Source organism: Macrobrachium rosenbergii, chromosome 41, assembly GCF_040412425.1.
Source record: "Macrobrachium rosenbergii isolate ZJJX-2024 chromosome 41, ASM4041242v1, whole genome shotgun sequence".
Classification (NCBI taxonomy): domain Eukaryota; kingdom Metazoa; phylum Arthropoda; class Malacostraca; order Decapoda; family Palaemonidae; genus Macrobrachium; species Macrobrachium rosenbergii.
This window is the reverse complement of record NC_089781.1, coordinates 612,877-631,236: the sequence shown is the minus strand read 5'-3', so window position 1 is coordinate 631,236 and position 18,360 is coordinate 612,877. Positions and strand designations below refer to the sequence as shown.

Sequence of the window (18,360 nt, the reverse complement as noted above, 5' to 3'; positions counted from 1 at the left end):
GAGTGGGAAAATATCCTTCCTCACCTGCCTTCACCAAGCACTTTTTTCTTTTGCTGCAGTTAAGTAAGGACATTCTGCTGCAGTCCTGGTGACTGCAAAGTTGGATTTTGTGTTCTGAGCACTTTGTTTACTTTACCATAGATAAACAGTGCACATAACAAAGGTGTGAAGGGCATGAGCAATTGTTTGTGGCCCTTCATACCATCTTTTTAGGGGGATCCCAACCAATACAGCTCCCTTATAGGGGTAGAATCTGCAGCTGTCAGGGAGGTCTCAGTAGAGGAGGAAGGTGAGTATAATAGTGTTAGTCTACTACCCCTCTCCTCCCTGCTCCAGACTTCTCCCAGCTATTTCCATGTGTACACTAATCTCTCAGCCAACAGGGGAGGTAAGTGCAGGAAGGTGAAAGATTGATATGGCTGTCCTTACCACATTGGCTACTACTGCTGCTGTTGCTGCACCTGTGAGGAGCTCAGTGCTGTTGTACCTCTAGTAGTGGAGAGCTAAGCTGAGGGCAAAGAGAGTAAGCAAAAGCACTTGAGGAATGTCCTGATAGACCAATTCAGTTACGTTGTGTAGATAGTAAGGACAGAAGTCGATTCCTTTGTTGAAAGGGGAGGCGATGGTTCCTTGACGTTGCAAACTGGTCTATTGGCGGCTTTCCCCACCGTTTCCACAAGTCGGTGCAAACCTGTGGATTCAGTGTCCATTCTGTCGGTAGGACCTGTTTCCAGCGACTTAACTCGTCCTCTAGAATGTTTAACTTTCCCTGGATGAAGCGAGTTATCCTGGTGAGGTTGTTCTCTGCTCAGAGAAGATCCTTGGCCGCTTCGTGACGGGAGAAGGAGTGAGTTCCTCCCTGATTTTTGATGTAGGCCAATGAGGTCATGTTGTCCGAATGGACTGTGACTGTCTTGCCACATGTCGTTGCAAAATGCTGAAGGGCCAAGTGAATTGCCTTCAGTTCCCTCACACTGATATGTAGTCTCTTTTCTTCTAACAACCACATCCCAGAAATCTCCGTGTCATTTAAAAGAGCCCCCCAACCCACATCCGACGCATCTGAGTATAATGTTAGGCCAGGGTTCATCGGGTGCAATGACTTTCCTACTAAGAACCTCTCCTCTGCAAGCCACCACCAAAGATCCTCCTTGATCTCGGGAATGATGTGGAAAATGAAGGAGTCTGGAAGAGTTTTCCTCTGCCAACTGGCCTTTAGGAAGAACTGCCGGACTCCTGTGTGTAACCTCCCTAAGGGGATGAACTTCTCAGTGGATGAGAGTGCGCCCGGCAGACTCTCCCACTTGCTGGCTGTGCACAACGGGCGAGATATGAAGTTCCTTACTTTCTTCAGGCAGTCTTGAATCTTTTTGTGGGGCAGAAAAGCCCAAAAAGTCAGAGCATTGATCCTCATCCCCAAACAGAGAATCAATTGTGTTGGAGCAAACTGGGAGTTCTGAAAACTGATTAAAAGACCGTATTCTTGGGCCAGTAGAAGTCTTTTGAAGGTCCTCCATGAATCTTGTCCTTGATGGGGAATGTAGTAGCCTGTCATCTAGATATAGACAGACGTTGGTCCCCATGAGATGAAGCCATCTCACTATAGGGATGAGAACACGGGTGAATACTTGTGGAGCTGTAGAAAGGCCGAAGCAGAGAGCCCTAAACTGAAGGACCCTGCCCTGGAATACGAACTGCAGATACTTCCTGAAGTCTGGATGTACTGGGACATGGTGGTATGCATCCCTTATGTCAATCATTACCATCCAGTCTCTCTGATAAATGGCTGACAGAACTCAACGGTTCGTTCCCATTTTGAACTTGGCGGTCTGAACAAAAAAGTTCAGAGAACTGACGTCTACGCTAGGTCTCCAACCTCCTGACGTCTTGGGGACAACAAAAAGACGGTTGTAAAAACCCTGTGCTTGCGTCTTTGACCACCTCCACAGCTCTTTTCCTGAGCAGGGATGATACTTCTTCCTTCAGGACCAAAAACCTCTCCGAGCCTTCTGAGTAGGATGTCAAGCTGATGGGCGAGGATGTCAAAGGAGGTTTTTCCCTGAATGGGATGGCATAGCCCTCTTGTAGGACTTTTATTATCCAAGGTTCTGCATTCCTGGCTTCCTATTTGTCCCAGAAATGGAGAAGCCTGGCTCCTGCGGGGGCACAGAGGAGTGGAACCTCACTTGTGAGAGACCAGTTTGGAGGACAACTTCTTGGTTGGCTGAACTGATCGCAGATTCGAGCATGGGCGGGGCTAGAATTTGGCTTTTCTGCCGCAAAAGGGCTGCTGCTGCAATGGAGAGACAGTTTTCATGCTGAAAGAGACTGAAGTGCCACGGGTTGACTCCTTGGCACGCCTTGTCAACTGCATCAAAAGTCATGTCGACTTCTGCAAGTCCAATGCAACCTGCTCTATTGTAGCTCTTGGGAATAAAGCTGCCCAATCTAAAGGTGCAAACAGGAGAGCCGATCTTTGAGAGGGAGTAACACCTTTAGTGGTAAAGGTGCACCACAGTTCCCTTTTCTTAAGGACTCCCATGGCGAATAAGGTGTGGAGCCATCCATAATGGCCTTATCCGCACGAGAGTACTCCCAACCAATCTGCAGTGAAGTTCTCTTGAAGTGTATTGCAGTCTCTATTTTCTTGGCTAATGCTCTGACTGTCCAGTCCAAGAAGCTGAATACTTCAAAGACTTTAAAGACGTCTCTCATGAAACAGTCTAGCTCCAAGGATGTGAACATGAACTTAGCAGAGTTAAAAGCCAATCTCTATGTTGTGTCCACAAGACTGGAGAAGTCCCTCTGGGAGAGGGCAAAAACTCCCAGAGGAGCTTCCCCAGTGGAATAGGACAAGTCCAGTACCTTCTTGGTGACAAGTGGGAGGGAGGTGCACTGAAAACCGCCTTACCAAGCTCCCTCTTTTCTACTAACCAACTGTCAATGCTCGCTAAAGCCTTCCTAGAGGGTGAGGAGAGGGCCATCTTCGGTAGTCTGGAGGCCTCTAACAGCTGTCTCATCATGAAGGCCGAACCAGGTTGATGATGGGGCCCTTGGATATTAGAAAGTTGGATAGCATACATCTGCATACGCTGTCACAAGATGTTCTTGATTGATGGCTTCTTCGTCAGAGTTTTCATTGGATGAAATGGGAGAAGGAGCCAAGTCTGCCTGATCCTGCGTAGCAGAAGATTGCTTCTGTGAAAGGCTGAGGATGCTATACAACCGCCGTTGGAGAGGTTCCAACGAAGGATCCGTGACAACAGGGGTTGTCACCAAACGCTTGGCAGCTGGCGGCCAGCATACCGAAGGCAAAAATTCTGATACATGGCGCTCGGAAACTGGGCATATGGACACTGGGATCCACTCAGAAGTTGGGCGCTCGGACACGGAGTGCTCATAACCTGATTGCTTGGACACTGGGTGATCTGACACTATCATTATTATTATTATTATTATTAAAGTAGTTTAGCCAGACCACTGAGCAGACTTTCAGCTTTCAAAGGGCTGGCCCGAAGGATTAGATTAAAATACCAGGTCTGGGCCTGAGGCCAAACACTAGGACCCAATAGATCATTCAGTATAATGATGAATGAATTAAAATTACATTAAAAACTGCACACACGCATGTGCTCTCATACTGGAACACATACATACAATAAATACATTTACTCATGCTTCCTTACATACACACTAAAAAGATATATTAAAATTCAGAATAGAGTATAAGTAATATTTTTAAATTTTGCCTTTTTTTTTTATTCGACAAATGCTGTTAGGGTTTTTGTGCTTTTATTATTTACTTATTTTTATATTTTATAAATTAAATAACAGTTCCTCATGAACATCAAAATCGGAACGACTGAAAATGTTTATAAAAGATTCTGACAAAATTTCCTCCATTGATTTATTTCCAAAAGTTGACAGTCGCTGTTGGTCATACTTTGGACACTCACATAACACATGTCTGACCATTATTCTCACCCTGGAATCTGAGCACTCGGGAGCCGGGCCACGTGGGCTGCTCATTAAGTGACCCTGTTTCAGACGAGAATGGCCTATTCTGAGATGTGTTAGAATTACTCGTGCGTGTGTGTGTGTGTGTGTGTGTGTCTCTCTCTCTGATATGATGAACTCGGGTTTTATTTGTTTCAATTTATTACTTTAAGGTTCTTCATTCCATATACAGTATATTGCCATTTATTTATGATACCTATTTGATCTTGTCATGTGGGTTGCTTCTTTGGCTGCTCTGTCTGCATCTTCATTTCCTTTGATCCCAACATATTTCTACATTTTTTCCATTATTATATAAATTATGGAGAAATAATTTAATCTGTTCTACTATGTTACTTTTTTATTTGTAACTGAATAGCTTCTATAGCGCTTCGCAAGTCACTAAAAAAATCGCAAAATTATTGATGTTTCTTTCATTATTTTTATTGCCGATGCAATTCCACACACTTCTGCTGTGAATACTTAAGGATTATCAGGAAGAGAGAATTGATAAGTTTTTTCTTGGGATACTGCAGCATATCCCACTCCGTGTTCTGATTTAGACCCATCTGTATATATTGTGTAATGTGGACCTTTTCGGCTTATATGCTCTATTTTATGTTGTCTATGGTGTTCTGGTGTATGTGAGTAACTTTTTGATAAATACTTGGTGTAAAAATTCTCATTTTATTCATTGTCCAAGAAGGAAGTGATTTTACTATTAAAGGCACTTGTATATTTATATTCAGCGACTCAAACAATCTTCTAGCTCTAATTGGGAAAGGTGGTGGATGGTCATCTATAAATACATCTCTTAATTCAAATAATTTTTTTGTTGGAGAATCACTTGTCTGAATTCTTAGAGCACTTTTCATTGTTACTAGCTCCCTATGGAGAGAGAGAGGCAGTTCACCACATTCAACTTGTAAAGATGATTTTGGTGATGATCTAAAGGCTTCTGAGCATATTCTAAGGCCTTCATTGTGAACAGGGTCTAACATTTTCAGCGATGTGTCCGATGCTGAGCCATACACTTCTCTTCCATAATCAATGATGGGCAGAACTGCTGCTTTATACAGTACAGTAAGGGTATGTCTATCAGCTTCCCAAGTAGTGTTCGATAGTTTTCTAATTAGATTTAATACTCTTTTACATTTACATTTTACGTATGTTATGTGGACTTTCCAGTTCAAGTGAGTATCAAATACTGATCCTAACAATTTTGCTGTTCGGCCAATTGTTATACTATGGTTTCTGATTTTTAAGTATATTTCTTCACCTTTTTTTTGTGTTTTATTTTTATAAAACATGACTGCTTGAATTTCACCTATGGAAAATTTAAAGCCTACAGATGAGGCCCATTCGTCTTTTTTTACTATGCTTTTATTAACAATTCATTCTGCACGTTTTATTCGAGATGCTGAATAATATACTATATGGCAAAATCATCCATATACAGGTTACTTTTAATGCCAACAAGTAGATCATTACTGATATCATTAATTGCTAAAGTAAACAGTGTGCAACTAAGGACATCATTTTTAAGTGGAAATGTTCTAGACACATCATCATCAATCCTCATCTGAAAACTGATTTGTCAAAAAGTTTTTTATAAACCTAGGTAAATGTCCATGGATTTTGTTTTGTAAAGTTTTAAATATAGCATACCTCCATATAGTATCGTATGCTTTTTCAATGTCAAAAACAACAGCTACAGTAATTTGTTTCGTTCAAAACGTACATGGTTTTCTAAGTTAGTGAGAGAATCTAATGTAGTTCTGTTCCACTGTGACCCAAACTGAGTGAGAGTCAAAATTTTACTTTCTCAAATGTGACACATTAGTCGAGCATTTACCACTTTCTCTAGCAATTTGCATAAGCAGCTTGTTAAAGATCTCTAGCAATTTGCATAAGCAGCTTGTTAAAGAAATTTGTCTGCAATTATTTACATTACTAAGATCCTTTCCAGGTTTGGGGATGGGAATTATTAAAGTTTTACGCCATTCATCTGGAAATAAATTTCGAAGCCATAAATGATTATAAAACTCTAATAAGTATGACTTTGCCAAAGGTGATAGGTGGCAGATCTTAAAACAAATATTGTCACCTCCAGGAGCAGATTTATTGCACTTGAGAGCAAATTCCAACTCTTCCATATTAAATTTTCTATTATAATATATTTTCTAATGTTTCGAAATTTACTGTTATTAACTCTATACTATTTTTTCTTGTGCAGAAATGCTCATCTAAATTTTTGTCACTACTTACTTTTGCTAAATTTTCTCCTATTACATTACTTATTTCTTAAGGATCAAGTATTCTTTTCCCATCTTTTATTATGGCATGTCTAGGTGGTTTAACAAGGGTACCATTTATTTTCCTGAATTTTTTCCATATTTTTTGTATGGGAGTATTGTTAGAAAGATCTGATACATATTTCCCCCATGAAATGATTCTTCCTTGAATTGCTTCTCTTTTAAATTTTCCAGATATTTTGTTACATAGAGGTTTTAATGTATCAATTTCTAATAATAATATAGTTAGTTTTTGTAAAGTTCCTTCTAATATCAGTAATGTTTTGTTTATTTGCTGAACTTTCTATTCAAACTATCTATTCGTCTTCCAATTTGGTGTTTTATTTTTAATTCTGCTAGTTTTTCAGACCACCATGGGACTTGTGTTTTGTTGGGTGAGATTTTGATTTTGGTATTGCTTTATCAACAGCATTTTTAAAGAAATCAACAAGATATTCATTAGTTTCCTTATGGTCTTTTAAATATTCAAATGGTGGGATATTCCTAGTGTGGAATTCATATTGCTCCCAATCTGCTTTATATAAATGTTATGCTGAGGGACATGCTTGGTGGGATTATTTTGTAATAATGAAATTAATATTGGGAAATGATCACTTGTATGCAAGTTGTCAACTGTATTCCAATCCAATCTGTCAACTGTTTGTTGTACATAGAGTTAAGTCAACTGAGGAAAATGTTCCATGTGTTTTATAAAAATGTGTGCTGATTTTGTTATCATTTACACAGCACGTCATATGATTCTAGGAATTTCTCTATTTTACTTCCTGCTATATTTGAGTCTGTACAATTACAGTCCTATACTGGGTTGTGAGCAGTAAAATCACCTACTATTAATGTAGGTTCCTTGGCATTACTAAGTAATTCTTTAAGTTTGTCAAAGTCGTAATTTTTATTTGGTTGGTTGTATAAATTATAATTTATATAATTATTGTTTACTGTATTCGCATTCTAATGCTCGATATTTGCAGATCAGTAAAGTTTACTGTCATATCATACTTTATGTCAACAGTATAAAAATTTCCATCTTCCTCTCTAGATGTAGATGTTAAGGTATATTTACCCATTGTTGATATTGTTTTGTTTACATGTTGTAAACATAATATCATTGGTTCATATTCTTTTAGTAATTGTATTTCTTCTAGGTGTAACCTGGTCTGCAGACCATTTACGTTCCACTGTATAATATAGCTATTGAAAATATTTTATTATAGCAGTCAAGTTTTACTCTCTTTTTTTGTATTATCAACTTGGATTTTTTCTAATAATTTAATCACGACACTCACTTGTTTTTCTTTATAATATACTAAATGCTCAATGCACATGTACCCTTTTTCATGGGTACTCAAATCTGTGGTTTCTTTTTTTTTTTCTATATTTCATAAAATTTCTTATAATGTTTGTTAAACCATCTTTTATGTTTTTGTTAATATTGCACAATTCTACAAAACAATGTGTTTTCATGTATTTTCCTTGTTTCATTTGCTCTTGTAGCAATTATTGGTGATGGAGTAACCTCTTCTCCCTTGACAAAATCATTATCATCTTGAACTTCAGTGTTTTGGATATCTGTATCCATAGGTTTTACTATTATTTTAGGAGACAAAGGTATATTCTTAGTTTGTTTTTGCTCTTTCTTCATATCCTTTGTCTTTGGTTTAACTGATGTTGCTCTAATTATAATTGGTTTTTTCGCTTTGGGTGGTGTTCTCTCCAAAGGCCTTTTTTTATCTTTAATTTCCACTCCATCATGACTTTCCTCTGCTTCTTCTGTAGTAGTATCATCAACTTGTGCTATTCGCATTAACATTTCAAATGAGTATGGTATCCTGTGTGCCTGTTTCTGGACATTTTAGTGTTTTTCTGTAAACCATTATTTTCTTTTTTGAGATTTATTTTCCTGCATTTTTTTACTTCTACTGTATGTATTTTTGTTTCATTATTAGTTTTTGTTATTGAGGCATATGTAAGTGTCTTAGAAGGATCTTGAATTCCTCTCTTTCAATTCTATTTTAGCCTCTCTAATATACATCCCTGTTTTTTCTTGTAGCATTTTCAATTCCGTATTGTATATGTAAAACATGCATTCTTTGGATCTTGCATAATGATTCTGCCCAAAGTTTAAACATTTTGGTTTGCTGCAATTCCATTGTGTTGCATGTTCTTCAGATCCATAGTATGCACATGCAGGTTTGTTTTGACAATATTTTTTTGCATGACAATATTTACTACAGTTTTGACACTACAGTGGCTTTGGGACATAGGGCCTTATTTCTCTGTTTTGACCTAGAACTTTTATTTTTTGGGGTAGATCTTGACCCTCAAATTTTATTTTTGTGATTTTTAACATTCTCTTATTTTTTTGTTTACTAAGTATAATATTACAGTATATACCTCACAGGTACCCTGAATGCTATTCATAGTGTTATGCTTTTTAGTTTTTACATTTATATTATCTATTGTTGTTGTGGACATATAATCCTCAGATTGACCCTTTGTTTTGGCTTCTATAAGCTACATCTTTTCTCATCTGTCTAAATGACATTTCTGTCACTGAATGTCTGTTTAATAGGTAGTTCTCTAACTTTAGGGCTGAAATTTTCTGTTCTGTTTCTAAGGTTAGAAACCTTGACCAACTTCCACTTCCAAAGAGGGAGTTGAAGTGAGTCAAGGCTGGGTCAAGACGATATTTACTTCTTTTGGGTTTGTTTTGTACTTGAGTGTAAGGTTCTAGGGTAATTACATTAGTGTTTTTTTCTGATCTTTTCAGATAGAGGTTGTCAGAGGAGGTTCCAGCAGTTGTCAACTGTCAAGTCACTACCATCAAAGGCCCCAGGGGTACTTTAATCTTTAACACTACTGAGCATAAAGACTGAGGTACAGTATGTAGAAAAAATAGGAAAAAAAAAAAAATAAACCGGAAAACCTTACAAAGATATCATCAGCTTTTCACAGAGTTTATTCTTCCACCAATGGCACAAGTGAGAACTGACTCCAAATGTCCACTCCCTACCCTAACCCACAGGGGATGACACAACATGATTAGTGGCCCAAGTGTAAGCCAAATCCGCTTGCTAGGCCTGACAATATTACTAGAATATAATCATCCCCATCCTAATTATGTTATGGGCATACCGGATAGAATGTTGAGAGTCCTATCCCCAGAACTAGGCTCCCCTGGAATCCGTGGTCCAGCTCTAAAGAATAGTTCCGCCTATAAGCTATCAATGTGATAACTCTCAGGTCTGAACATTATCGGGCAGTTGATCCTACCAAATTTCTCACTATTTAGCTTCAGATATAAATCCCATTCTCAGCTATGATATCTTTTCCTATTTATAGGTCCTGTAAATTTTAGCTAAAGTGGAAAATTTCAAAAAATTAATCCAAATACTGTACAGGTAAATATATAATGGTATATGGGACTCTTGGACTCAAACCCAGGAACAAATTCCTGGGGTTCAAGAGCCCTCTCACCGCGTCAAGCTGGTCCTACATCGAGGGGGGGATCCGACACTGTCCACACTGGTGTCCAAATCACTGGACGACAGAGCATGAACATCTGTATGGACACCTTTCCAATGGCGAACCGCCAAGTCCTGGGTTCAATCTACAGGCTCAGTTGAGGGGGCAACTACCTGTGGGCAAACCCCAATGACCTATCTTAAACCTCTGGTTTGCCTCCTCCCAGGTTTGGGGGTTTGACACTGACCTTTGTCTAGGAGCATTGGTGGGATGAGTAGTCACCTCCTCCACTAACACTGCACTTGCACCAACACTAATTACACATACCTGGTCCATAAGGGCCTTAACCGAAGACCCAATTTGGGCTACTAAAATCGGGCTACTGTACAGTCTTAACAAGCAGACCAAACTTTTGCTCATTTCTAGCTTTTAGGCTGGCGATGATATCAGGTTCGGAAGAATGGGAGCCAGGGAGCGGAGTTTGAGGAAAAGTCAGAGGGCTGATGATAGGGGAGAACGCAGTCACCAGTGTAAAAGGTACAGGTTGAACAGCAATATCCGATTTCAGAGTGGAAACATGACAAGCTAAACCTTAGCCTCAGCTCTAGTAGCCACCTTTCTCTGTCTGTCTTTCTGGAGTTTACATAAATGTGCATCCAAAACTTTCCATTTACCCTGATCCCAGTCTTTGCATTCATCACATTTAAGTTCAAACAGGCAAATCTACCCTCTACAATGGCAACACAAAGTGTGCAAGTCATACTTAGCAGAAGTAAATCTAGTGCTAGTCCTTGCTGCAATACCTAATACTAGACAAGCTAGAGTCCGACATACTAAATAAAAATTAGTCACACTGGAACTAGCTAAGCTAATAAATAGCACACAACCAACACATATGAATACTTCACCAAAGGTGAAAGGTACAACCATTGGGCGAAATTCAAATCAGAGCTGCTCAACCAAACGTTGTTCAGTTGACCAGCAGTAACGAATTGAGCTCTTGAGCACTGTTGTACCTATTCTTCCCCGAAAGTGGGAGGGGTCTAGTTACCTACACTAAAAGAATAGCGTGTTACTGCGAATTTCAAATTTTGAACTGTCACAGTTAAGTGAAACTAATAGCTATGTAGTTACTTGGTAAGTTACTTACATAAAATTATGGAATACTCTAAGGGGCATAAGTGATAGTTTACCTACAGCTGATAATTTTAGTTTAGGCTGAGAGCCACCATACGAGACCACTGTACACTGGAATGCATACAGGCAGTCCCTGGTTAACGGTGGGCTCGGTTAACAGCAATCCGGTTTTATGGGGCTTGTCTAGCAACGAAAATCGCCAATGTCTGCTTATCGGTGCCAATAATTGGGTATTGGCGCTGATACATACCTAACAGAGATGCCGATAACCGAAAATCGGTGCTTTTCGGCACCAATAAGCCCTGAAAAGCGCCGATTTTGGTTATCATCACACCCTCAGAATGGAACCCCGCCGATAACCGGGGACTGTCTGTATTAAGAAAAGGGATTCCAAGAATAACATCCACACACATCCCAGGTAGCTTAAGAAATTTAACACTGGAATACTCATGTTCATTATAAACAATGTCAGTATTGCAAGAGCCACTTATATGCAACCCAAAATCAGAAGTAGCCATTGAGATAGTTCCTGAATAAGGAGTCACAGGTAATTTTATGTTTTTCAAAATAGTATCATTGCCGACTCGGGACCTACAGCCCTGGTGAAGCGAGAAAGGACAGCATTTTTTCTCTTAAGCACCAGGTTCACCCACAGGTTTGCCATCTGGTCGGCAAGGTAAGATAGCTCTACCTCCAGACTGGCACAGCCTCCCAAAAGTGGAGTCCTCCCCAGGCACGATAGCACCCCAGGAGGCAACCACTTTGGATACTGTGAAAGACCATAGATCCAGCCAGGAGACTGCCTGGAGAGCTGCCATAGCAGTGGCTTCCAGAGTCGCTGCTTCTTGTTGCAAGAGGGAGATTCCTTCTGCAGTAAGCTGCTGCAGCGAGAGACCCTGGCCTAGACGCACCAGGTCCAGATCAACCTGCTTGTTGACAATGCCCTCTCCAAGGGCGCATAAAAGTGCTTCTGTCAAGGCAGAGGAGGAGGAAGCAGCTTGTCTGAGCGGTTTGAACGAAGTGAATTATCTTGCCCAGAACAAGATCATTGACTTGATCGAGAACCTCCTCGGCAAGTGTGGACCACGGCAGCCCCACTGAAACCTTGGGTTCCTTTTCTGGACCCCAGAAGATTCGAAGCGCAAAGGACAATCCACAAACGAGGCTGTGGTCCCTTCCCCAAGGTCGTTGTGCTGAAGTATCAGCACAACGACCTCTGCAAAGGCCTCTGTATTTCAAGGGTGTCCGCATCCTAGGGGAGAGGACCCTCGGTTCCTTCCAGGATGCGGTCCTCCCGATCTACTCTCCCAGCAGGAGGGAGAACCTCGGCAGACCCCTTGGATCATTTCTGCACTACGCGGGTGTATGACCTAGTCGATCCAAGGACCAAGCCAGGAATGTATCCCTTTGTAGTCAAACTCTGGGGAGATGACTCTCCACAGTTCCTCCTATCCGACTTGCGCCTCCCAGAGAAACCCAAGGAGGTTGAGGGGACAGGCGAGGAGGATCGGGCACCCCCGCCAGTCCTGCTGGTGGAACCAGCAGGAGGAGTGGGTTGAGAACGGTCATCAACCCGCGGTAATGATGGCAACCCGGGTCCAGGAGAACACTTACATTTCAGCAAAGTGCTGTCCCGAGGTGAGTGTAGCAGTTTGCGCAAGCTCAGCCGAGCACTCACCTCGACCCAGCGGGCTGATCACATGAACGTGACTGGGGACTGGGTTGAGTCGAAACACGCAGCTGGCTGGTGAAAACTTGCACTGTCCTCTTGACCGGCCCCAGTCTTCTTCAAGGCCGGAGCCTTGCAAGAAGACTGTATAGGGGACCTCCTCTCTCTCTCACTAGATGCTCGGACTCAAGAGGCTGAAGCACTTACCTGGGAACCTTGCTTGGCACTAGAGGCAGTGGTAGCAGGCAGAGGAGCCGAGACCCCTGCATGTGTAGGATCTTTCTCCCGTCCTGTGTCCACATCGGTACGGTGAGTGGACTCTCCAGTACCAGTTCAGGATAACAGAGTCTCCTTAGAGACCTGGGTACCTGGAGGGGCTCATGAACGAGCGCCCGACACAGTGCCAGCCTTCGAAGCGGACTTCTTAGGCGCGGCAACAGGTGTACAGACCGAGGTTTGCACGCCCATGACTCCTGAAAGGCTAGACCCAGGGGTCAACAATTCAGCTGTCTGACCCGAAGGACGGGATGAGCCGACGAGAGATCCCACTGCTTCCTCTGTGGAGGGAGGCAGTCCCTTAGAAGTCTCAGAACAGGATTTCTAGAGGGGGGGAGGGGGACAGCCTTCTTCTTCTTCTTCTTCACGGAGAAGGGGAGGAGGTACCAGACGATAAGGACGAAGACAAAGACGACACCTCCAAAGGCCTCTTCTTCGACTTCTTTGACATCTTCTTTATATGGCGGTCAAGTCCCCCATCCAGGAGGGAGCAGCAGATGTCACAGGATTTCTCAGATTGGGGGGAACAGCCTTCTTCTTCTTCTTTGAGGAGAAGGGGAGGAGGTAGCAGACGATGACGACAAAGACAAAGATGACCCCTTCAAAGGCATCTTCTTCGACTTCTTCTTTGACATCTTCTTTAGGATGGTGGTCAAGTTCCCCATCCAGGAGGGAGCAGCAGAAGTCACAGGAGCAGCTGGGGTGGCCAGGGTAGCAGGGTGAACCAGGCAGCAGAAACATCAACAGAGGAGAACGTGGCAACCGAGTATGCCAGTCAGTACAGCCAGGGAGCCAGGGAAGCCAGGAGCAGCAACTGGGGTGACTGGAACAGCCTAGGCAGGTGGAAAAGCCAGGACGGGCAGAGAGCTAGATAAGCCAGGAGCCAGGTCTAGGGCAACTGGGATAGCCAGAGCAGGTGGAGTAGCCAGGAGAGCCCTGGAGCCAGAAATACCAGGAGCAGCAGGAGCAGGGACCATAACATGCAGCACGTATGAAGTTACCATCATGGAGGGTCCTGGCTGGGACAGTGGAGCCAAGAAGCCAGGCAGCAGTGGCACTGCCTGATGGAATGCCTGTGCGGCAGTCACCTGAATACCCAGGTGAGAAGAGACAGTCACCAGCATCTTAGCAAAAGCAGTCACTGTAATGGTGCTGGCTGTAGCAGTGGCCGCGGCGAGTCACTACCGGGGAGCCAGACAGGTGAGCCAGGAGACCCTCCAATGACGGTACACCAGGAAGACCCAGGTAGAGCCAGGTTGTCAAGATCTGAAGCCTGTCCCCAGAGAGAAGCCTCTGCCACCATACCTGAAGACAAAGTCGGGTTAGGAGAGGTTAAAAAAAGTATATCTTAGTTTAACCAGACCACTGAGCTGATTAACAGCTCTCCTAGGGCTGGCCCGAAGGATTAGATTTTACTTTAACTGGCTAAGAACCAATTAGGGAGACTCCACTTGCCCCAGGGGGAAAAATTCCCTACCCGGGGCGAGGAGAGGCCCCAGAGGAGAGGTCGTCCTGATCATCCGCTTCCCCACGTTGTTCCATGCCCGATGAAGCGAGCAAAGACGACGAAGGGTAGTCATCTCCCAAGGGAGAGGGAGCCGGAAGGGGAAGCTTGCTGGGAGAGAAAAACGATTCTTCTAAAGGGTTAGCCACTAAGGGAGTCATCGGGGGCATGTAACACTCAGATGATGCCTTAGAAGGCTTCCCCGGTACTGCTTCCTCACTTCAAACCTGCCCACTGCTCAGCCGACCAAAAGCAACACTCAGACCAAGGAGATTCCCGTGAACATACAAGCCCCTGCAAGAAGAGCAAAGAGTGCGCGGGTCCCCATCAATTTTCGATCTGAAACTATTACATCCTTCCTGACAAGCCCCCGGACACACGGTGGGGGAAGGCAGGCTTACGAGGTTTATTTCCTTCATGAGCTTGCATGATTATGAAAGGAAAAGACAAAGCAAACAAAAAAAAGAAAAGATCCCACCGGGAAAATAGCTCGACAGAAGTCAGGGCTCTGAGCAAAGAAACACGTCTGTACCGCATGATGGCCATAAGCAAAATTGGAATGTTTACATCCAGGCAAGAGGGACTCCTGCCTACCGGACAGCAGTTAACTGCCTAACCATCTTGTTTGAAAGTTCAACAGCCCTTTCCAGCTTCACTGAATGTAATTCCTAATGTAAAGGACTGATGGTTTGTATATCGTGTCAGCACAAATAGAAACTACTGAGGCTAGGGGGCTGCAATTTGGTATGTTTGATGATTGGAGGGTGGATGATCAACGTACAAATTTGAAGCCCTCTAGCCTCAATAGTTTTTAAGATCTGAGGGCGGACAGATAAAGTGCAGACAGAAAAAGCCATCTCAGTAGTTTTCTTTTACAGAGAGCTTAAAACATAAACAACAGACAGTAAATTTCTCATTATCTCTGTACAGCCTAGGCTTATCTCTGATTATCTCACCTGCACTGCATTATATGAGCTACACCCTTTTTTATACTGTTCAGTCAACAAAATTTCATTAATAGCCTACACAATATCTCCATGCGCAGCTCTTCCACAGAGGCAAATTACTTTATTTATATTATGCTTTTCATATTAAACATGTTAAGGAGACACAGGAACAAAACAAAAAGACTCCAATATTGAGAACTGCAATTAAGGTGAAAAAATATCCACATTCCAACAGAATGATGTGGGATAATTACATGCCCTTACTTTCACTGAAAGCCTCAGCTGCAATAGCCTTTTATAGACAAGAAAAAACAGGTAGAACTATGCAATAGCTCTGCATGGGGTATTACTTTGAAAATTGAGCTTTCCTATATGCTATATTTTGGTTGCCTATTACGAATTTACCATTATTTTTTGCTGGTCGACTGTAATTAACCTGAAATTAGCCTCAGAAGTTGTACACTGGCCATCCTGGAATGCTATCGCGCATGCACAGTGTTATAGGCGAGCCGGTATTATTTTATAAGTTGCCAATACACACTATGAAATTGTAACTTACATTTTTGAAAAGAGCTCTTCATTCTCATTATTTTGAACCCCATAAACACTATGCGCAAATGACAAATAAAAAAATTAGAAAATTTACGACTTATAAGGTAAGAATACCCCTTCCCTCCATAGCTAATAAAGCAAAATTGTAACCAGTCAACACCCGTAGGTGAAGTTATATTGGTATTTTAAGGTTCTTTTAGTGCCCTATTACTTCCTAGTCATTTTTGCATGAAAAACTCAAAATGCTTTTTCGTGCAAATGGCTGGCTGGAGTCTTATTGGCAACTTGCAAAATTTTACCGGTGAGCCTTTGGTAAAAAGTGGAGTTTCCTTCACCTGGGGGGACAGAGCCCCGATTAAGTAACATGGCCTGCTAGGTTACGTTAAGATACGTTAGGGTACGTTAGGCTAATATAGTTCCTTTTATAACGGGTTTCCTTAGCCAATCCCTTCATTAACACATGGATCCCTGGTGAATTGCGCACGTACCATAGCCTACCAACACGGTGGTCTGGTCTTCCCCCAATGTTTCCACAAACCCAGGTTCCCAAAGGGTCCCCAACCATGCTGGGCAGATATGAGGTTAATAATAACCGAGTGACAATAAATAACACCACCTCCTTCATCAGCAACAACTAAAGTATAGGAAAATCAATTTCCAAGGTAACAGTCCATGCAGAGCTCTAGCTTACAAATACCAAAACAGGATATAGGATAACCTTTCAATAGCTGAGGAAAACTGGTGTCAGTATGTTGGGCTGCTGAACTACCTGTAGGCTGCTCTACTACTGGGAAACTGGGAAACCTTCCACTCGTGATAGGCTACTGTGCTGTGGGCACCACAAATACTTTCACAATGCGACGCAACATGATGTAACCTCATGAAGACCATGGAAACGTAAACTATAATTTTGTGCTGGTTCATCAAATCAAGACCAATGCCATTTAATTAGCCTACTCACAAAGTAGCGTAATTGTTCGCTAAGCGATGCATTTGGGTAGGCCTATGACCCGTACTATCGCACCCATTACGTATCTTGCGTTGCCATTTAAAGTAGGAAAATCATGTATGAATACGTACAGTACACCGTTTTACACAAACCAAACAACGCCGAGGTAACATGTCTTTGCTTACGTGTTTCGTTAAGTTTTGTCACTTGTTTCACAATGTTTTGATACTTTGCGTCACTGGACGGAACGTCAACACAGATCATTTACAACCCTAAAGTTAGTACAGTGAAGTACAGCAGTCTCGCAGGCACCAGGTTACGTTGGTGGCGGCGTTCATTAACGAAAGATTCTTCATTATTATTATCATCATGCCAAAAAATAAGGAAATTAAAACCCCGCAGAATATTTAACAGTAAAAGTTTACTTTATGTTAGCACTTTAATATAGAAACAGCGATTGTAGTGACATATACTGTAGATATTCCAATTTCTGGCATACACTGTTTGATAATTACGCACATAATCCGAAATGACCTAATATAATTGGAGAAATATGACTTTATCTCGATACTGGTTGGTTTAGGTTAAACTGGTTTACACCAGCATGGACCGTCGCCAAAATGTGATAAGCGGTAAAGTAGAGACTTGGTGTAGACCTCCGGGACATACCAGTCAATGAGAATCGAGTTAGACTAAACCGCAAGGTAACATATCAACAGCATTATCCATTTTAACACAACGAGTCTAAACTGAAGTTACCCTTGAAGGCCTGGAAGGGTGGAACTTCCACGTAATATCTTTACAAACTTCTCTTTAGACTACGGGTTGGGGTCTTGGGGATGGCCCGGATTGGAAAGAGGCAAATAGCACGAACCCAGGACCTGATCATTGTTATCTGTAATCTATTACCTGAAGGCTTCTTGTTTAGCCCTACTATGACGAACCTTCCTTGAGGATCCGCGCCTGATTAAAAAGTTGCTCCCAAACTCCGATCATAACCAAAGAATAAGAACGTCTTCATTTTCGTCTTGAAAGTCTTAACTTCTTCAGTTTTGACATCACAAGGTGGCTTAGCCTACTGTTAAAGTGTTGACAGCTTGATTCGCCAGAACACGATCATGTGCTAACCGTTGTGATTCAATCTGGCCGTACAAGTACGCGACTAGAATCGGGTTTGTCCGCCGGGACTAGTGCGTGCTCCAGTCCTCTTGGGTATTTCCCACACACACAGATGACTTGTTTTACGCATGTTTCGAGAGGGCAGATAAATATGCAATGGACGTGCTCCTGTCACTCCTATGGTGTACTGATAGTGAGTTTCCACCCTTCTACTGGAATGGAGGGACAGTGATCCGATTTAGGTCGTGTTAAATCATGGCACCAAGTAAAAAGAAGATAAGTGCAATAATAATAGTAGCACTCCTGCAAGACGAATACGAACACGAAATTTGCAAGAAAAAGCTGAAAGTATGGATGAAGCCATGGCTGAGAAAGAGAGAAAAGTTTTATCACATGACTTTATTAAAAGAATTAAAGGAAAATAATCCGGAAGA

The 18,360-nt window shown here is 42.2% G+C and overlaps 1 protein-coding gene across 15 annotated transcripts in view; it reads right to left on the bottom strand.

Annotated features, from left to right (window-relative positions):
- Nbr (exonuclease mut-7 homolog) overlaps window positions 1-17,987 on the bottom strand; it is an 85,094-nt gene extending 67,107 nt beyond the window's left edge. For 4 of the 15 annotated variants that reach the window (XM_067083765.1, XM_067083751.1, XM_067083758.1 and 1 more), the window contains exon 1: window positions 16,820-16,986. In XM_067083765.1, coding sequence (XP_066939866.1) covers window positions 16,820-16,851 — 32 coding nt within the window. In that variant the 5' untranslated portion in view covers window positions 16,852-16,986. Of the gene's footprint in view, window positions 1-16,576 lie in introns of all 15 variants that reach the window. The other 11 variants (XM_067083752.1, XM_067083761.1, XM_067083759.1 and 8 more) reach the window with 6 other exon arrangements.
- Between the last annotated feature and the right edge of the window lie 373 nt (window positions 17,988-18,360).